Source organism: Gadus chalcogrammus, chromosome 11 (assembly GCF_026213295.1).
Source record: "Gadus chalcogrammus isolate NIFS_2021 chromosome 11, NIFS_Gcha_1.0, whole genome shotgun sequence".
Taxonomy (NCBI): Eukaryota; Metazoa; Chordata; class Actinopteri; order Gadiformes; family Gadidae; genus Gadus; species Gadus chalcogrammus.
In genome coordinates this window covers 16,364,590-16,377,595 of record NC_079422.1, presented here as the reverse complement: position 1 = coordinate 16,377,595, position 13,006 = coordinate 16,364,590, and the positions used below count along the sequence as shown (strand labels likewise).

The following is a 13,006-nucleotide window of genomic DNA, read 5'->3' as shown; positions in this document are numbered from 1 at the left end:
TGTCTTCTGGGTTGGCCTGGCTGTTTTTGTCATCTTTATGTTCTTTGTTCTGACTCTGCTGGCTAAGACCCGAGCTCCACATCCTGAGTGAGTACCCTCACAGCACCCATCACTTCCCAACCGTAATTCATGTAATTCTGAACACAGCATGCCTCAGTCACAAGTGCCCTTTCTACAATGAAAGAAAAATCAATTTAAATGTCAACATATTTTTGAGAATTTTTTTAGTCTGGCGACGAACAAAGCCGTGACTCTCTGAATCACAAGACACGCGTTTCCTCAACTTTTGTCAGTGTCTCACATCTGTACTCCTGTCATCACAGGGAGCGTAGAGGCCAATCATCCTATTTGGCATTATTTGCTAAAAGTAAAAATTGCACTCACATACATATATTTCACTCAACTGGAAGACAATGAGGTGACAATTACCGATGATGAAACTGATGATTCCTCTTTTGTGTGTGCATAGGAGCAGAGAAGCTGTAGTGACGCGCAGAGCACATCTGCCTGGCTGCATGGAGCAGCTGAACCTAAACGTGCTCCAACACAATGCGTCCTTCCCCTCCGAGCCACCCCTGCAGGACACCTCCCGCTCTCTCCTCCCCTGTCTGGTTCATGAGGAGAGAGGCAGACCGGGAAGCTCCGCGACCACAGGACCCTGTGGCCCCGGAGCTGGAGCAGCTAACGGGGACCTCAGGGTCGGACTGATGGGTGGCGGGGGAGCCGCGTGCGATGGACCCCCAGACCCGTCCTCAGGCCCTGGAGCCCTAGGTGCTGGTGTGTTGACCAGAGAGACCCCGGAGAACTTTGATATTCCGAACGTTGTGCACTAGGTTTGGAGAGTGCAAACAGAGCTTTGATATGGACAGGTGTCGCGCGGGGACGATGGAGCTGCCAATCATCTTGGAAAGGAGGGGTCAAGGGCGTGGCAGGCAATGTTTGGCCCGGGATCACTCCCTCAGAATCAACTACTTCATTACGTTTACCTCAAAACCTATTACTGTTTGGTTCTGGTCCACCTCAATAGCCCATAGCACTAGTTCCCAGATCACCGCAATAGCCCATAGCACTAGTTGACGTGTGCGTGTGCGTCTAACAATCATAGTGCTTGACATGTGTTTGCTACAAAAGTGCTGAATGTTAATTGGTATTGACCACTCATAACATGCATTTTTATTTTTGGCCTTTGTATTTCCTCAGTGAGTAATACTTTCATGATTTATGGATAAATAGTAAAATCCTTTGGCTTTTCAGTCTTGAATAGCCGGCATAGTGATGTTACGTGCATGACCTCTGTTTGTGACTGTGTGAGAATGAAGGATATATCGGATTGAAGGAAAGATAGACACAAGGTGGTTTTTAGACACAACTCCGGTGTTATTATTTTGCTGTGGGATTGCTCAAATGTACAATGGTTTTCACGTGGAAGAGATACAGGCAATAAGGGGACAACATATTACCCCTGTCTTTCCTACAGAAAATACAGTATTAAATAAAATGCTTATACATGTCATATACCACGCACTTTCACACATCCTAAAAACTGTATTGCAACTGATTCAGGATAAATATGGAATATTTATCTTGTGCCATAGAAGAGAATGGCCACAATATATAGAAAATAACAACAGTAAACGACCACAGCACTGCATGTCAAAGGCAATTCCCATAGCAACAGAACTGTTCCAATGCTTAGCTGAAAAAGACAGCGGCTTTGGAAACGCTCATTGCAGAGGCAGTAATGGGTTTTGACTTTGGTTTGGTGAAGAATACGATTGTTCTGGTCTGGTTTAAAAATAGTCAATCCTTAGGACAAAAATAAAAACTTTTAAAGGATAAGGCTCAATCATTTTACGTGAATTGAACAGTTCAGAGAAACTATACATTGCTCATTTTAAAACCCGTTATGTCATTTGGCAAAGTAAGTAACAATATGTTAAAGGAGGATGGAACAAAAGCATATGTGGTACATATGTGCTTGCATGTATTGCCTTTGACACTCATGGCAATAAGAGTCGTGGTAATGACCATGAACTATTCTTAAAATCCTTACTCAAAGCCGCCAACAATAGGGAAATAATACGCACATCTGAAATACAGTTCATTCTTAATTCATAAAATCCTGTCAACGACTTTCTGTTCCGAGAGAATCAAAAAAAGACAGACAGGTATTTCTCTTTCATTAGCCAGTGTGTTTGTTCTCTGGATTATTCTGCCCTTCCTCTGCTAATTACACGTGATTACATCTCAATGGGAAACCTCAATAACCCAACTTCTATTTGCAGTAGCTGCAACAGCAAATAAACATGTACTAGCATAGTAACTTAGTGGATATGTGCATGAAACGTGAATGTGGAGAGAATCGATGCGATGTTGAGCTACAGTACCTATCCCATCAACCAGCACCCAGTATAGTTGAAGGAGGAGGAGGAGGAGGAGGAGGATCAGGGAGCTGCCGCTTAATCCTGGTACCCTGAGAATCGAATGGCCCAATGGGCGGTCGGCCGTCCATCGCGTTGGAGGATCTGTATGCATGTGCCACCAGGCATAACACCAGGGAGGACAGTCTTGAACTAATTTAAGATTCGGAACACCTCCCAGGGCTGGAAACTTGAAAACCCAGTGTCTCCAGTTTGATTAAATCGTGGAGAGGTGAAAGGCCCGGGAAGTCCTGCTGCCAGGGGACCCTGCCTGGCAGACACCCGCCTGGCAGACGCCCGCCTGCCCGCTGCCCGCCCGCCCCCTGATACCTATTCCTTGCATATTTCCACCCGCTCTCCGTTAAGTTGAGTGCATAGAAAACCGTTGTGTCCTTCCATTCATCTGGTTAAAAGTTGATCCTCTGTGTTATGTACAAGAACCGGTTAAAGTGTGTGTCTGCACAACGTGAGGTGGAGTAGTGGCGGTGGATCAGCCCTGGAAGGTGTGGACCTCCTCTTGGCTGAAGCCCTGCTGCCTCACCAACCTAGAGGCAGGAAAAGGAGGAATAAATCACACACACACATACACACACACTTAATTGAAGAAAAAATTGCAATACATAGAAATAAACAGTCCAGTGGGATCTTAGTCATTGCGGCTGGGTGACTCAGCAGACCAGACTTCAGGAGAGAAACATGGACCAGGCTGCTACTCACTCCTCTGTGAGCTCTGTAAAGGCGCTGGGTCCACACACGCACACGTATACCCTGGAGCCCTCTGGTCGGCTCAGGAAGTCCCGCAGCATGGACTGTTCCACCCGCCCCTTCTGGCCCGGCCAGCCGTCGCCCGGCTCGGACAGCACGTACTCCACCTGGAACCTGGGTGACGGAGAAACCGCACAGCCACATGAATGGAACGGAAGCCAAAGCTGCCCCCGAGAGGCCAAAGGGGTCGAACACGACCCGACTCCAGAGAGGGTGGAAAGCAGGCAGTGGGCAGAGTGTATACGTCACGGCAACATTTCTTTCTCTCCGTTTTCACACAAGGTAAAAAAAAATAAAATAAACAGCAATAGAAATTGAGGTGCGAAAAAAACAAACTTTGGGCACCTCTGATCTGTAGCTGCTAGTTCATCCATCTGACTGCGCCACGTGATGTCCTTCTCCTGGCGGTTGAAGAGGAGCAGCTTGGTGCTCCTGAGGAAGAGGATAAGAAGCGATGGATCACCACGTTTATATGAACAAGGAAACGTAGAGGAGCGTCTACCCAACTCAAAGTAGCTCGTGTTGATTAAAGGATCACACACACGCACACGCACGCGCGTCCCCGTACTTGATGCTTCCCAGGTCCTGCAGGGACAGTTGGATGAGCCGGGCCATGGGCGTGAACCCGGTGCCAGCGGCTAATAGGTAGAGGTGGGTGACATCACGGAGGGGGCGGAGACTGAAGGGACCCTCCGGACCGCTGACCATCAGATGGTCACCTAGACGACAGACAATAAAGACGACAAACATGATTACAAAACAACACATAGTCCTCACTCATCGAGTTATTAATAATCTCACCACAGGCCACCACCCCCGATTTGCATATGAGGCTCCCAATATGCCTTTATTCATTCTGTTAGAGACAGGACTGATTATCAACTTATTACTTTCTAAAGGAAGGCCTGGCCCCCGACTCGTATAATATTATTCAGACGCTGGCCCTGGATGACACGGTATGCAGCCACAGATTCTTCGTCAATCATCCAAAAGTGTTCAGTTGCGTGTGCCCTCCGAGAGATAAGGACAGCACAATATCATTTTATCAGTGAATCACTTTCATAGACTTGATCGAGTGGTGTTGTGATGTCTCTTCACTGCTTTAGTTTGAATCATTCAGCTGCCTCATTTATCAGTCGTCTCTCTTCTTTCACCCTGTTTGACATGGTAGTGTTGCCAGCGTTTCACTTTTATTTCACCGTCCAAGTAATAAATGAAGAGTGTTTTCAGGGGTACTAAACTACTCTGGGACTAGACCAAGCACATAATGAACGTTTGTTATGTTCATAATGACCCTCAATTAAAGTAATGGCTCAACAGAACATATTTGTTAAGTTTGGATGGAACGTAAGTTTGGATGGAATATTAAAGATATATATTGCTCACTCTTACCATAAGGTTTGAATTGATTGTATTTAAATTTGACAGACAGACAGACAGACAGACAGACAGACAGACAGACAGACAGACAGACAGACAGACAGGTTACCGATGTGCAGGGTGTCGAGTTGCGGGGTGAAGAGTCCGTCAGGGTAGACCTTGATCATGAGGAAGAGGTCTGAGCCGTGGGTCTGGTCTTGGGAGGCTGGGTCCACCGGGTCCACCGGGTCCACCGGGATCAGGGACTGCTCCACTGGCGTGTATGGCTTCACCACCTCAGCATCTGGACAACGTGGACAAGGACCATCATGTGGTGGTACGCTCAGATCAGTTCTTTAACCTATGGCTCATTACAAGTCATATTTCGCACACGTCATTTCTGGGGTGTGGAGTGGACTCCAGAAGATTCTGGATTCCATCCCGTCTGTTCTGGGAATTTATTCTAAACATAACAGAATTTCTAAACGGTGGCATCAGAGAAACTTTTCAATTTAAGGTAGTTAGTTTAGTAAATGGTTTTAATTTGAGGAGCAACCCAGTGGCAGATCTGTGGATAAGATAATGGATGAGAGTAGACTCCAAAAGAGAAGATTCTGGATTCCATCCCGTCCATTCTGGGAATTGATTCTATACATAACTGAATTTGTAAACGGTGGCATCAGAGATACAAATTAATTTATTTTGTTTAGTAAATGGTTTTAATTTGAGGAGCCACAGTGGAAGATCTGTGGATGAGATGACGGATGAGTAACACAGTAGCCACCCACATACCTTGGACCTGTGTTTTGAGGTAGACATGCTTCCCAACAGGCACGTGCATGACCGACCCACCGCCCAGCTGCAGCCGGAACACCGAGGTGTTGTGGTTGACCTCCGTCTTTGACACCAACACGCAATCCCTATAGTGGAGTGCTGCAAGGAAGGACAGCAGAAACAACATGCCTAAAAGTTACTAATAATACTAATAAGAGATTTTTTAGCCTTTTGAGACAGGAACTCAAAAGGAGGTCCAATAAGTTAAAACTGAAAAAAAATGCAGAGAAAAAACAAAGAAAAATTCAGTACTCCAAGGGCCCCGTTTCCCGAAAGCATCGTTAGCCTAAGTGGTTCATGAAGTTCGTTGTACGAAAGTCCTGAAAATACTCGTAGCTAACGAGGGCTCCAGGGGTACTCGTAGGGTGCTAAGAGCATCGTTACTACAGCCTGAGCGGCGTCACCAGCAGACATTCCGTGGTATGGGATGTGTTTTATTAAAACACATCCCATACCACGAAATGTCCATCTGATGCAAATTCGCAATACCCCAAAAACAGTGGTTACCGCCGATATATAACTCATAGACTACTTTTAGATTTAAACAGCGAAAACATAGACATGTTAGAAGTCAACAACAATAACATCATTTATTGCAGCCATTTAAAATTCCAAAAACAAATGCTCAGCCGAAATTTGCCGATCAAACACCACGTCACAAAACATAAAATAAAATAAAAAATGATTCCATTGCTCTTGTGTGGGAGGTTGCTTTTGAGCTGCACTTGCTGTCTCCCTCTGATTTTAATTCAACCATCGTGGTTAAAATGTCCTCATATTGATCAATGACAGATGACATAATGTACCAGAATCATGCTGAGACTTTCGGTTTTACACAGGAAAATTAAGATAAGACAGTGAAAACCACCGGGCATGCCAAGCTGCGACCAAACCGGCTTGGCAGTATAAAAAGGCCTATACATCATCCTGCCCAACAATATGGGCAGGATCTAGACCAAGCTCTCCTAATCGGGTCAGCAATAGCTGTGTGTCAATGCTTTTAATGATGATGAATGAATGGAACGTTGCATTTTTAATGTTCACATCAAAGATTGTAGACTAGAGAGTGCGCACCAATCAATGAAACCTCATGCAGAATCAGATCAAGTCTGTTCTCTTTGATGCGCAAAGAATGTTTCAGAAATCAACACATTCAGATTAATGTAGTTGTCACACAAGCTATCTTTGACTTTTGTAATCTGGAATTATTCCTGGGGGGAAAATGCCGTGAACAAATATACACACAGTGCGTTCAGGATTAGGACCAATAAAGCATATGTCGGCCTAGGCCTAATCAATTGTGTTTTAATATTTGTAGCATTCATATTATTGTAGTCTATTCTTTTCGTAGGATACTCTGCTGTTGGCCATGAAGGGGAGACATTTGAACACTTTTTAACTTTATTTTCCTGCGACATTCCTGCGTCTCCCCCTCCTACAGAGCCCATTTCAGCACCGTGTCAATGGACAGTTACAAGCCTACGAACGTCGTTAGAGCAGTGCATGCGCGTTCATGTTAAGAGGAGTTTCGGGACAGTAAAGAAATTGACGAACGTTTGTAAGATCCTTCGTGATAATGATCGTACGTTCTTGGATCCATCGTTATCGGGAAACGGGGTCCAGATAAATGAATATGCATGCAAATGTAAACAACAAAAACATTTGCAGCATGCATAAAGTGTGACTATAATTAAGCATCACACACATGCAAGAAGTTGAGCACTTCTTGGTCTCACCTCTGTCTTTCTGACGCAGGAAGCTGTTATGAAACTCTAGAGGCTGACCCACACTGGCCCACTTCCCCTTGGCCTGCTTGGGTATGCTCAGCTGGATTTTCCCGACGGACCCTGCTGTCTGGACTGCTCCAACAAAAACAAAACAACACAAGGTATGATTAGGGTCAGGGTGGATGTCAGAGAAACATTGGCAATCAATCAAGCAGCCATTTGCCGTTGTACTTGCCTTCAACACTCCCCTCTACCTCTTCAGTTAGGCCTAGAATAAACATGAAAAGAGGAATCAAAAAGTTACCTACAAACAATGAATATAAAAAATCCTCCTACATGGAAGGCTAGTTTTATTAGAGCATATTTGATAGGTAAGCCAAGAAAATGACAGGTTAACGTTTCCATGCGTCTCACCAGACACTGATGCACCTGAAAATGCAATCAAACTCTTTTGAACTCACGTAGATGAAGCATGTAGGACATGTTTCCCAGCAGGGCCTCCAGTCGCAAGACGCCGCCCTGCAGGTCGATGGTGGCACAGCCTGAGCGGGGGATCTGACGTGGGAGGGTAGGAGAAAACAGTGTTGGTCAATAGGAATGACCATGTTACAGCAATCGCCTCCAGAAAATGATGTAGAGCAACGGTTTCAAACAAGGGATTGGGACGCATTCAATAAACAGGTACACTAAAGGATTGGTTCTTTAAACCCAGTTGTAGATCACTTCAGGGTGATTCCTATGTGTGCCAAATACTCATTCAAACTATGGAATTTGCGTTTGACAAATCACATTTCATATCACTCTGAAACCGAGTGAAAACTGATACCCAATCTAATTCTGATATTCATGTTAATTTCGAAATCCAAGTCCTGTATTCCATCACATTGATATAGATCTCTGTGGGCCTGCTGAGGGTCCAGCTCTACTGGGCCCTGGCTTAAGAGTGTTGGAGAAAAGCTGGTGTGTATAGTATTTGGCAGACTGAAGAGTTGGTGAGGCGCTTCAATAAATGCCTTTTTAGTGGATGTTGTCTTTCGTAATAATAGTTCAATTAATTAACAAAGATAATTATACTCCTTTGTTATACTCTTCAGACTAAGCTCATTGAGTTGTTATTGGTTCCAATTAGCTTGATACATATTCCAATCCAAATCTTTGGAGTGCAATTAAAATCAAGAAGAATTTGGCGGACAGACAGCTCAAAAGCACTATTACAACCCTCTTTAGATTGATCAATTATCTTCACAGTTTTGCATAAACCCCAAAATGCAAATGCAACATTTCATAAACCAGAAGGGAACACAGAAAGTAAGCATCAAGCAATCGTTGGTTACCTTTCTCTTGGTATAAACAACAATATTAACAGTGGAGTCCGTTTGGAACCAGTCGAACCTAGGGAACAAGGGGACAACAGGGTCATTGTGATTGTTATGAATTTAACAGCAACAAACAAACCAATGGCCACCTCTAATACTTAAGGGCATACAAGGTAAGGGATGCACAGGCAAACTCTAGTAGAGCTCTACCGTGGTCGAGAATCCTTCTCTGAAGGAGGGGCAAATCCGGTCGGGCGCAGCATCATAGAAGATGGAGAGGTTGGGGAGGCCATCAGTGGTGGTGGAGGAAGAGGAGGAGTGAGACCTGCCGAAAAGAAGAAGATAAGAGGAGTGAGGTCATCAAGAGGTGTGAACAGCATTCTAAGAAAGAAACACAATGTTGATCCACACTACTGTATGTTAGATAAGGGGTTACTGTACCGTTCAGGTTGGAGCTGATGACCTTCTTCTGAGACAGAGCTGGTCAAAGACAAGGCAAATTTGAATTAAAGTGGCAGGGATTCTCTCTTAGCTAAACGGCAGATGGCCGTTTAGCTAAAGATAGTAAGAAAAACAAAGTGGCCCTGTTGCACATCCCTAGGTTGCTAGCAAGTGTGTGTTTGTGTACCTTTGACAGCCAGCGGTTTGACGGCCATCCTGCCCACTAGGCACTCTTTCAGCATAGATTCATAGTTAACCCACCGATGGACCTATGAAATAAGAACATTCCTTTACTCAATTCCCATCTAAATCCTCTCAAGCACAAATAGCCCACGTCAACATGTGAGGAACAGTTGTTGGACCAAAAACCCATTTCACTAAACAGGCTAAAGGAACAAAGAAAACCCTCTCAGGGTAGTTTTCAGTGGAACTGAAACACGGTATGAAGACACACTGCGTACGTAGTCAACATTAACAAAAAAAATGTTTTAATTCAGACATAGAAGTTCTAACGCAAAGTTATTTTAATTTGATTAAAAAAATAACGCATTACTCTTTTTTTTTTTACTGTGATTTTTAAATGATGCCTGATTATAATTGCAGTAAATGACAGCTTGTTTATAATTCCCAAATCTGTGGTGCTACTTATTTGAATTAAACTACACTTAGTATCTGTAGGTTAACAATTGTACTAAGTAACTGCCCGTTTACAATTCCCAAATCGGAGGTGTTCCGTAAGTTTTAATATTTCACCCAAACCGAGTGAGTCAATAGAACTCCGTCAAGATCACTTGGTCTAGTTTTTGCTCATTAAGTAAATTTGGTATGAATGATAGTGTTTCATTCCATTTGATAATCTAATTTTATTTTATTGGAATGGATTTAAAACATAATTAAAAAAATGTGATTAATCGTGATTTAACTCACCAATACTATGCGATTAATCGTGATAACATTTTAAATAGTTTGACAACCCTAATTTCTATAATTGTTTAGTTTGGGCAATTTTTTAGTTTGGGCAATATGGGAAAAAGATATGGATTTTTTCCCACATTATCCTGCTATTTATATTTACTGTATATAGGGATGGAATACAGCCTAGAAGACTAGTGTTTCTGTTCCACTTTAAATGTCGATTTGTGGGAGAGAGCAGTGAGAGCAGAAGAGAGCAAGATTTTGAAACACAACACAATAGAATTCCCCTCCCTCCATACACAAGATTCACAGGGAGAGAGCAAACTTATCTGAAGTGCACTAATTGTTCAGATAGGAGCCAGAAGCATTCTCAAAATCGATATGGGCCCATACAGCAGTAGAAAGAAAATCACTAGACCATTTTACTCACCATTAGAAAATGCCTACACCATTTTTGGCAAATGACACTCCAAATAGCTCTTAAATTTTACCTTCACACCTTGAACTGTCGACCAGCATGAACTATATCTTGCATGCTCTGCATTCACTCTAGTAAAACTGACTGCAGCATGCCTACCTGATCAAACAGTTCAGTGCCGTCTTTCCCTGCCGCCTTCATCAGCTCCTCTTCCCCCCCTGGATGGTAGTCCATGTAGGGCGTCACATTGTACACCATGCCTTTAGCCATGAAGATCAACCGATGAGAATACTATTGGCTATATAGATATGTCATGAAATTATATATATATTATTTTATAAGCAGCAGCATCGATTAAACAAAATAATTATATCACAACTGTTAATCATGCAAGTATGGCACAACGTTTCTTAACTAACTCTATGGAGAATTACGATTTTTAACCTGCCAGTATAGACACTATAGAATGGGTTTTCTACAAATGAAAACCCATACTAAAAGATAATGAAAGCAATCACTTAAGGTAAAATAGCCATGAGATAATAAATCTGTTATGCTCAACAACTAGAACAATATCACACTAGTTCGTCCCTTTGTTTTGACTGTAGGCATCAGACTAGACTAACCTCGTATGCACGTCCAGCAGTCGTCTCTTCTGCCGTGTTTCTTCAGTTCCTCCTCAGTGACCTCAATCAAGCGGCCTCTCAGCCCCGTGTGGTCTCGCCCACTCTTGGCAAAACGGATCCAGTCCATCAGACTGTGACCCGGCTTCAAGGCCACCTAACCAGTGAGAGCAAACGTGTGGACATCAGATTCTATCATGTAGGCCTAAATGTACAGTTGGTATACCAAATAATATACAGCAATTCAAGTAGTATTATTTACAGTGCTTCAGTATCATAAGTCAAGTTTCTTATCGCAGTCAGGAGTAACTGACATTGCATATTGTCCACCTGTAGAGCTATTAAGGGGACTTCACTTTGGTTTATAACTTAGCATAACAACCCGAGTTTACCTTGTTCCTCCCGGACTGTCCTGCCGGGGCCACCCGCTGCTGGGAGCCCGCCGCCGGGAACGACTGGGTCGGGACGTTCAGCATCTTGACTATCCGTAAGGATCCCAAACGTCGAAAGATATCTATTGGATCACCGTGAAATCAAACCATTAACAATGGTTTACTACAAACGTCTCCTTTCACGGGCCAGTGTGAATCATTCCGCTGTGTTGACACAGTTCTTCAAAGCGGAGAGAGTTGAACACCGGTGTCTAGAGGACTGGTTAGATAGCATAGCTAGCCAAGCTAGCACAGCTAGTCTAGCGTGACCAAAAGTCAGTATCATTAAAGCTTCTAACTTACAGTCAACGCAGGAGGCGTGTTGAACATGGTATGTCCTGATGTAACCAGTTACCTACTCCGGATATGTCAAAGGAACGCCATCAGAGTTTTTCGCATACTAGTTGGACCGCCCTGTCTGTTGAAATGTCCTGTCCACACTGTTGTAAATAAACAACTGGGTCCAGGTTATGACGTAAACAAGAGGCGCCCGGCGCTTCACTGCCCTCTACTGGCGATTTGAGAATCACAGGTTGACAGGTTGAATTTTTAATCAAAATACAGCCAATATGCATGTATTTTAACAATGTTTACTTTGATAAAATATCACTACTAAAAATAGACCTACCTGTCATGATATTAGTGAAAGAGTGTGCTGCAGATGAAACATAATTCCTTCTTTCCTCACGTTCATCCTCCTCTTCCTCGTCGTCAGAATCGGTGTCGTCATAATTTGGCCTATTGGTGTAAAGCATCGGGAAATGATGACAGTCCCACAAGTGGGAGGAAGCCTGAAACAGACGAATATGCAATAATCTACCACGACACATTGCATAGCGTTTGCTGTTTAAACTGAGTGTGTTTCATAGCATGCCTGAGTGGTAACATGGAGTAGGTCTGCTAGGCAAACTGCCTTTCACAGCTTATCAGCTAAGTCACTAAGAGGATTCCAAAATAAGACTTAAGGCTACTCAGACAGACGACTTTCAATCATCTAAAACGAGAACTTTCTTGTTAGTTTTTTTAGAGTAATTATGTATTAATGTTTTGTATTTGATGCTATGTGTGTGCTTATGCGCAGGTGAATGTTTTTTTTAACCAAGAAGGCATGGCCCCACTGTTCTAAGTCTACAACTCTGAACTTCTTCCTAACTCCTCCGACTGGGGGACTTTTGTCGAATCCTTTATCACATTTAATTTAAGGGTGGACTGTGTATATAGATTTAAAATATGACGTCATGATGGTGAATGATGCTTTTCAAGCACTTAGTAGGCCTACATGAGCGAATGTCAATGTTGAATTCCGCCAAAGTGAAGTTTTGTGTTTATTGCTTTTGCTTTAAAGAAAGGATGATACTGCTTTATCCACCACTTCCGTAGTCACGAGCTCAGATGTGTCGTCACTCGGCTGTGTTAATGCCTGGTGGAAACAGAAACAGATAGTAACTTGTACATTTTGATTTCCTTGTTATACTTAGCAACCGGCAGATGGCAGCAAAACCTTACGCTAGTGAAACACAGGCCGGACTCTCTTGTGATTCAGATTTATTTCTTGTTATTCCTCTGTTCTGGTTCACCGTTTGTTCCCCGATATTTATGTGGTTAAATTAGAAAATACCATATTTTAAATATTTCCTGGTTATGTACACCATATATACCTATCTAAGATCAATGCTTTTTTATGAAGCATCAATTTAATACAGTGTTAATGACAAGCGCAGGCTCCTCTCCTCTCCTCTCCTCCCCTCCCCACTCCT

General features: G+C 43.3%; 1 protein-coding gene across 4 annotated transcripts; it reads right to left on the bottom strand.

Moving 5' to 3' along the window:
- Positions 1–809: 809 nt before the first annotated feature.
- On the bottom strand, positions 810–11,701 carry LOC130392030 (cytochrome b5 reductase 4). 4 transcript variants are annotated; one of them, XM_056602428.1, is made up of 17 exons: positions 11,553–11,701; positions 11,211–11,332; positions 10,822–10,975; positions 10,355–10,455; positions 9,050–9,131; positions 8,863–8,901; positions 8,632–8,746; positions 8,440–8,497; positions 7,567–7,660; positions 7,341–7,373; positions 7,115–7,237; positions 5,337–5,477; positions 4,675–4,848; positions 3,754–3,904; positions 3,531–3,617; positions 3,138–3,299; positions 810–2,965 (listed from the first exon to the last, which is right to left on the bottom strand). In XM_056602428.1, exons 2-17 carry the CDS (start codon positions 11,292–11,294, stop codon positions 2,911–2,913), a joined length of 1,653 nt encoding a protein of 550 aa, XP_056458403.1. In that variant the 5' UTR covers positions 11,295–11,332; positions 11,553–11,701; the 3' UTR covers positions 810–2,910. The 4 variants fall into 4 exon arrangements, with proteins under 4 accessions (XP_056458403.1, XP_056458404.1, XP_056458405.1 ...); XM_056602429.1 differs by having other exon boundaries at positions 11,609–11,701; XM_056602430.1 differs by lacking the exon at positions 810–2,965 and having other exon boundaries at positions 3,210–3,299; positions 3,740–3,904; positions 11,211–11,701.
- Between the last annotated feature and the right edge of the window lie 1,305 nt (positions 11,702–13,006).

Bases quoted from the DNA above. Each gene is read 5' to 3' on its own strand.
- LOC130392030 (XM_056602428.1), bottom strand. From the start codon at position 11,294: ATGCTGAACGTCCCGACCCAGTCGTTCCCGGCGGCGGGCTCCCAGCAG. The intron at 8,902-9,049 runs GTACACAAACAC...GTCTTTGACCAG, and splicing joins CAAACCGCTGGCTGTCAAAG to CTCTGTCTCAGAAGAAGGTC. The intron at 5,478-7,114 runs GTGAGACCAAGA...CCTTCCTTGCAG, and splicing joins CCTGCGTCAGAAAGACAGAG to CACTCCACTATAGGGATTGC.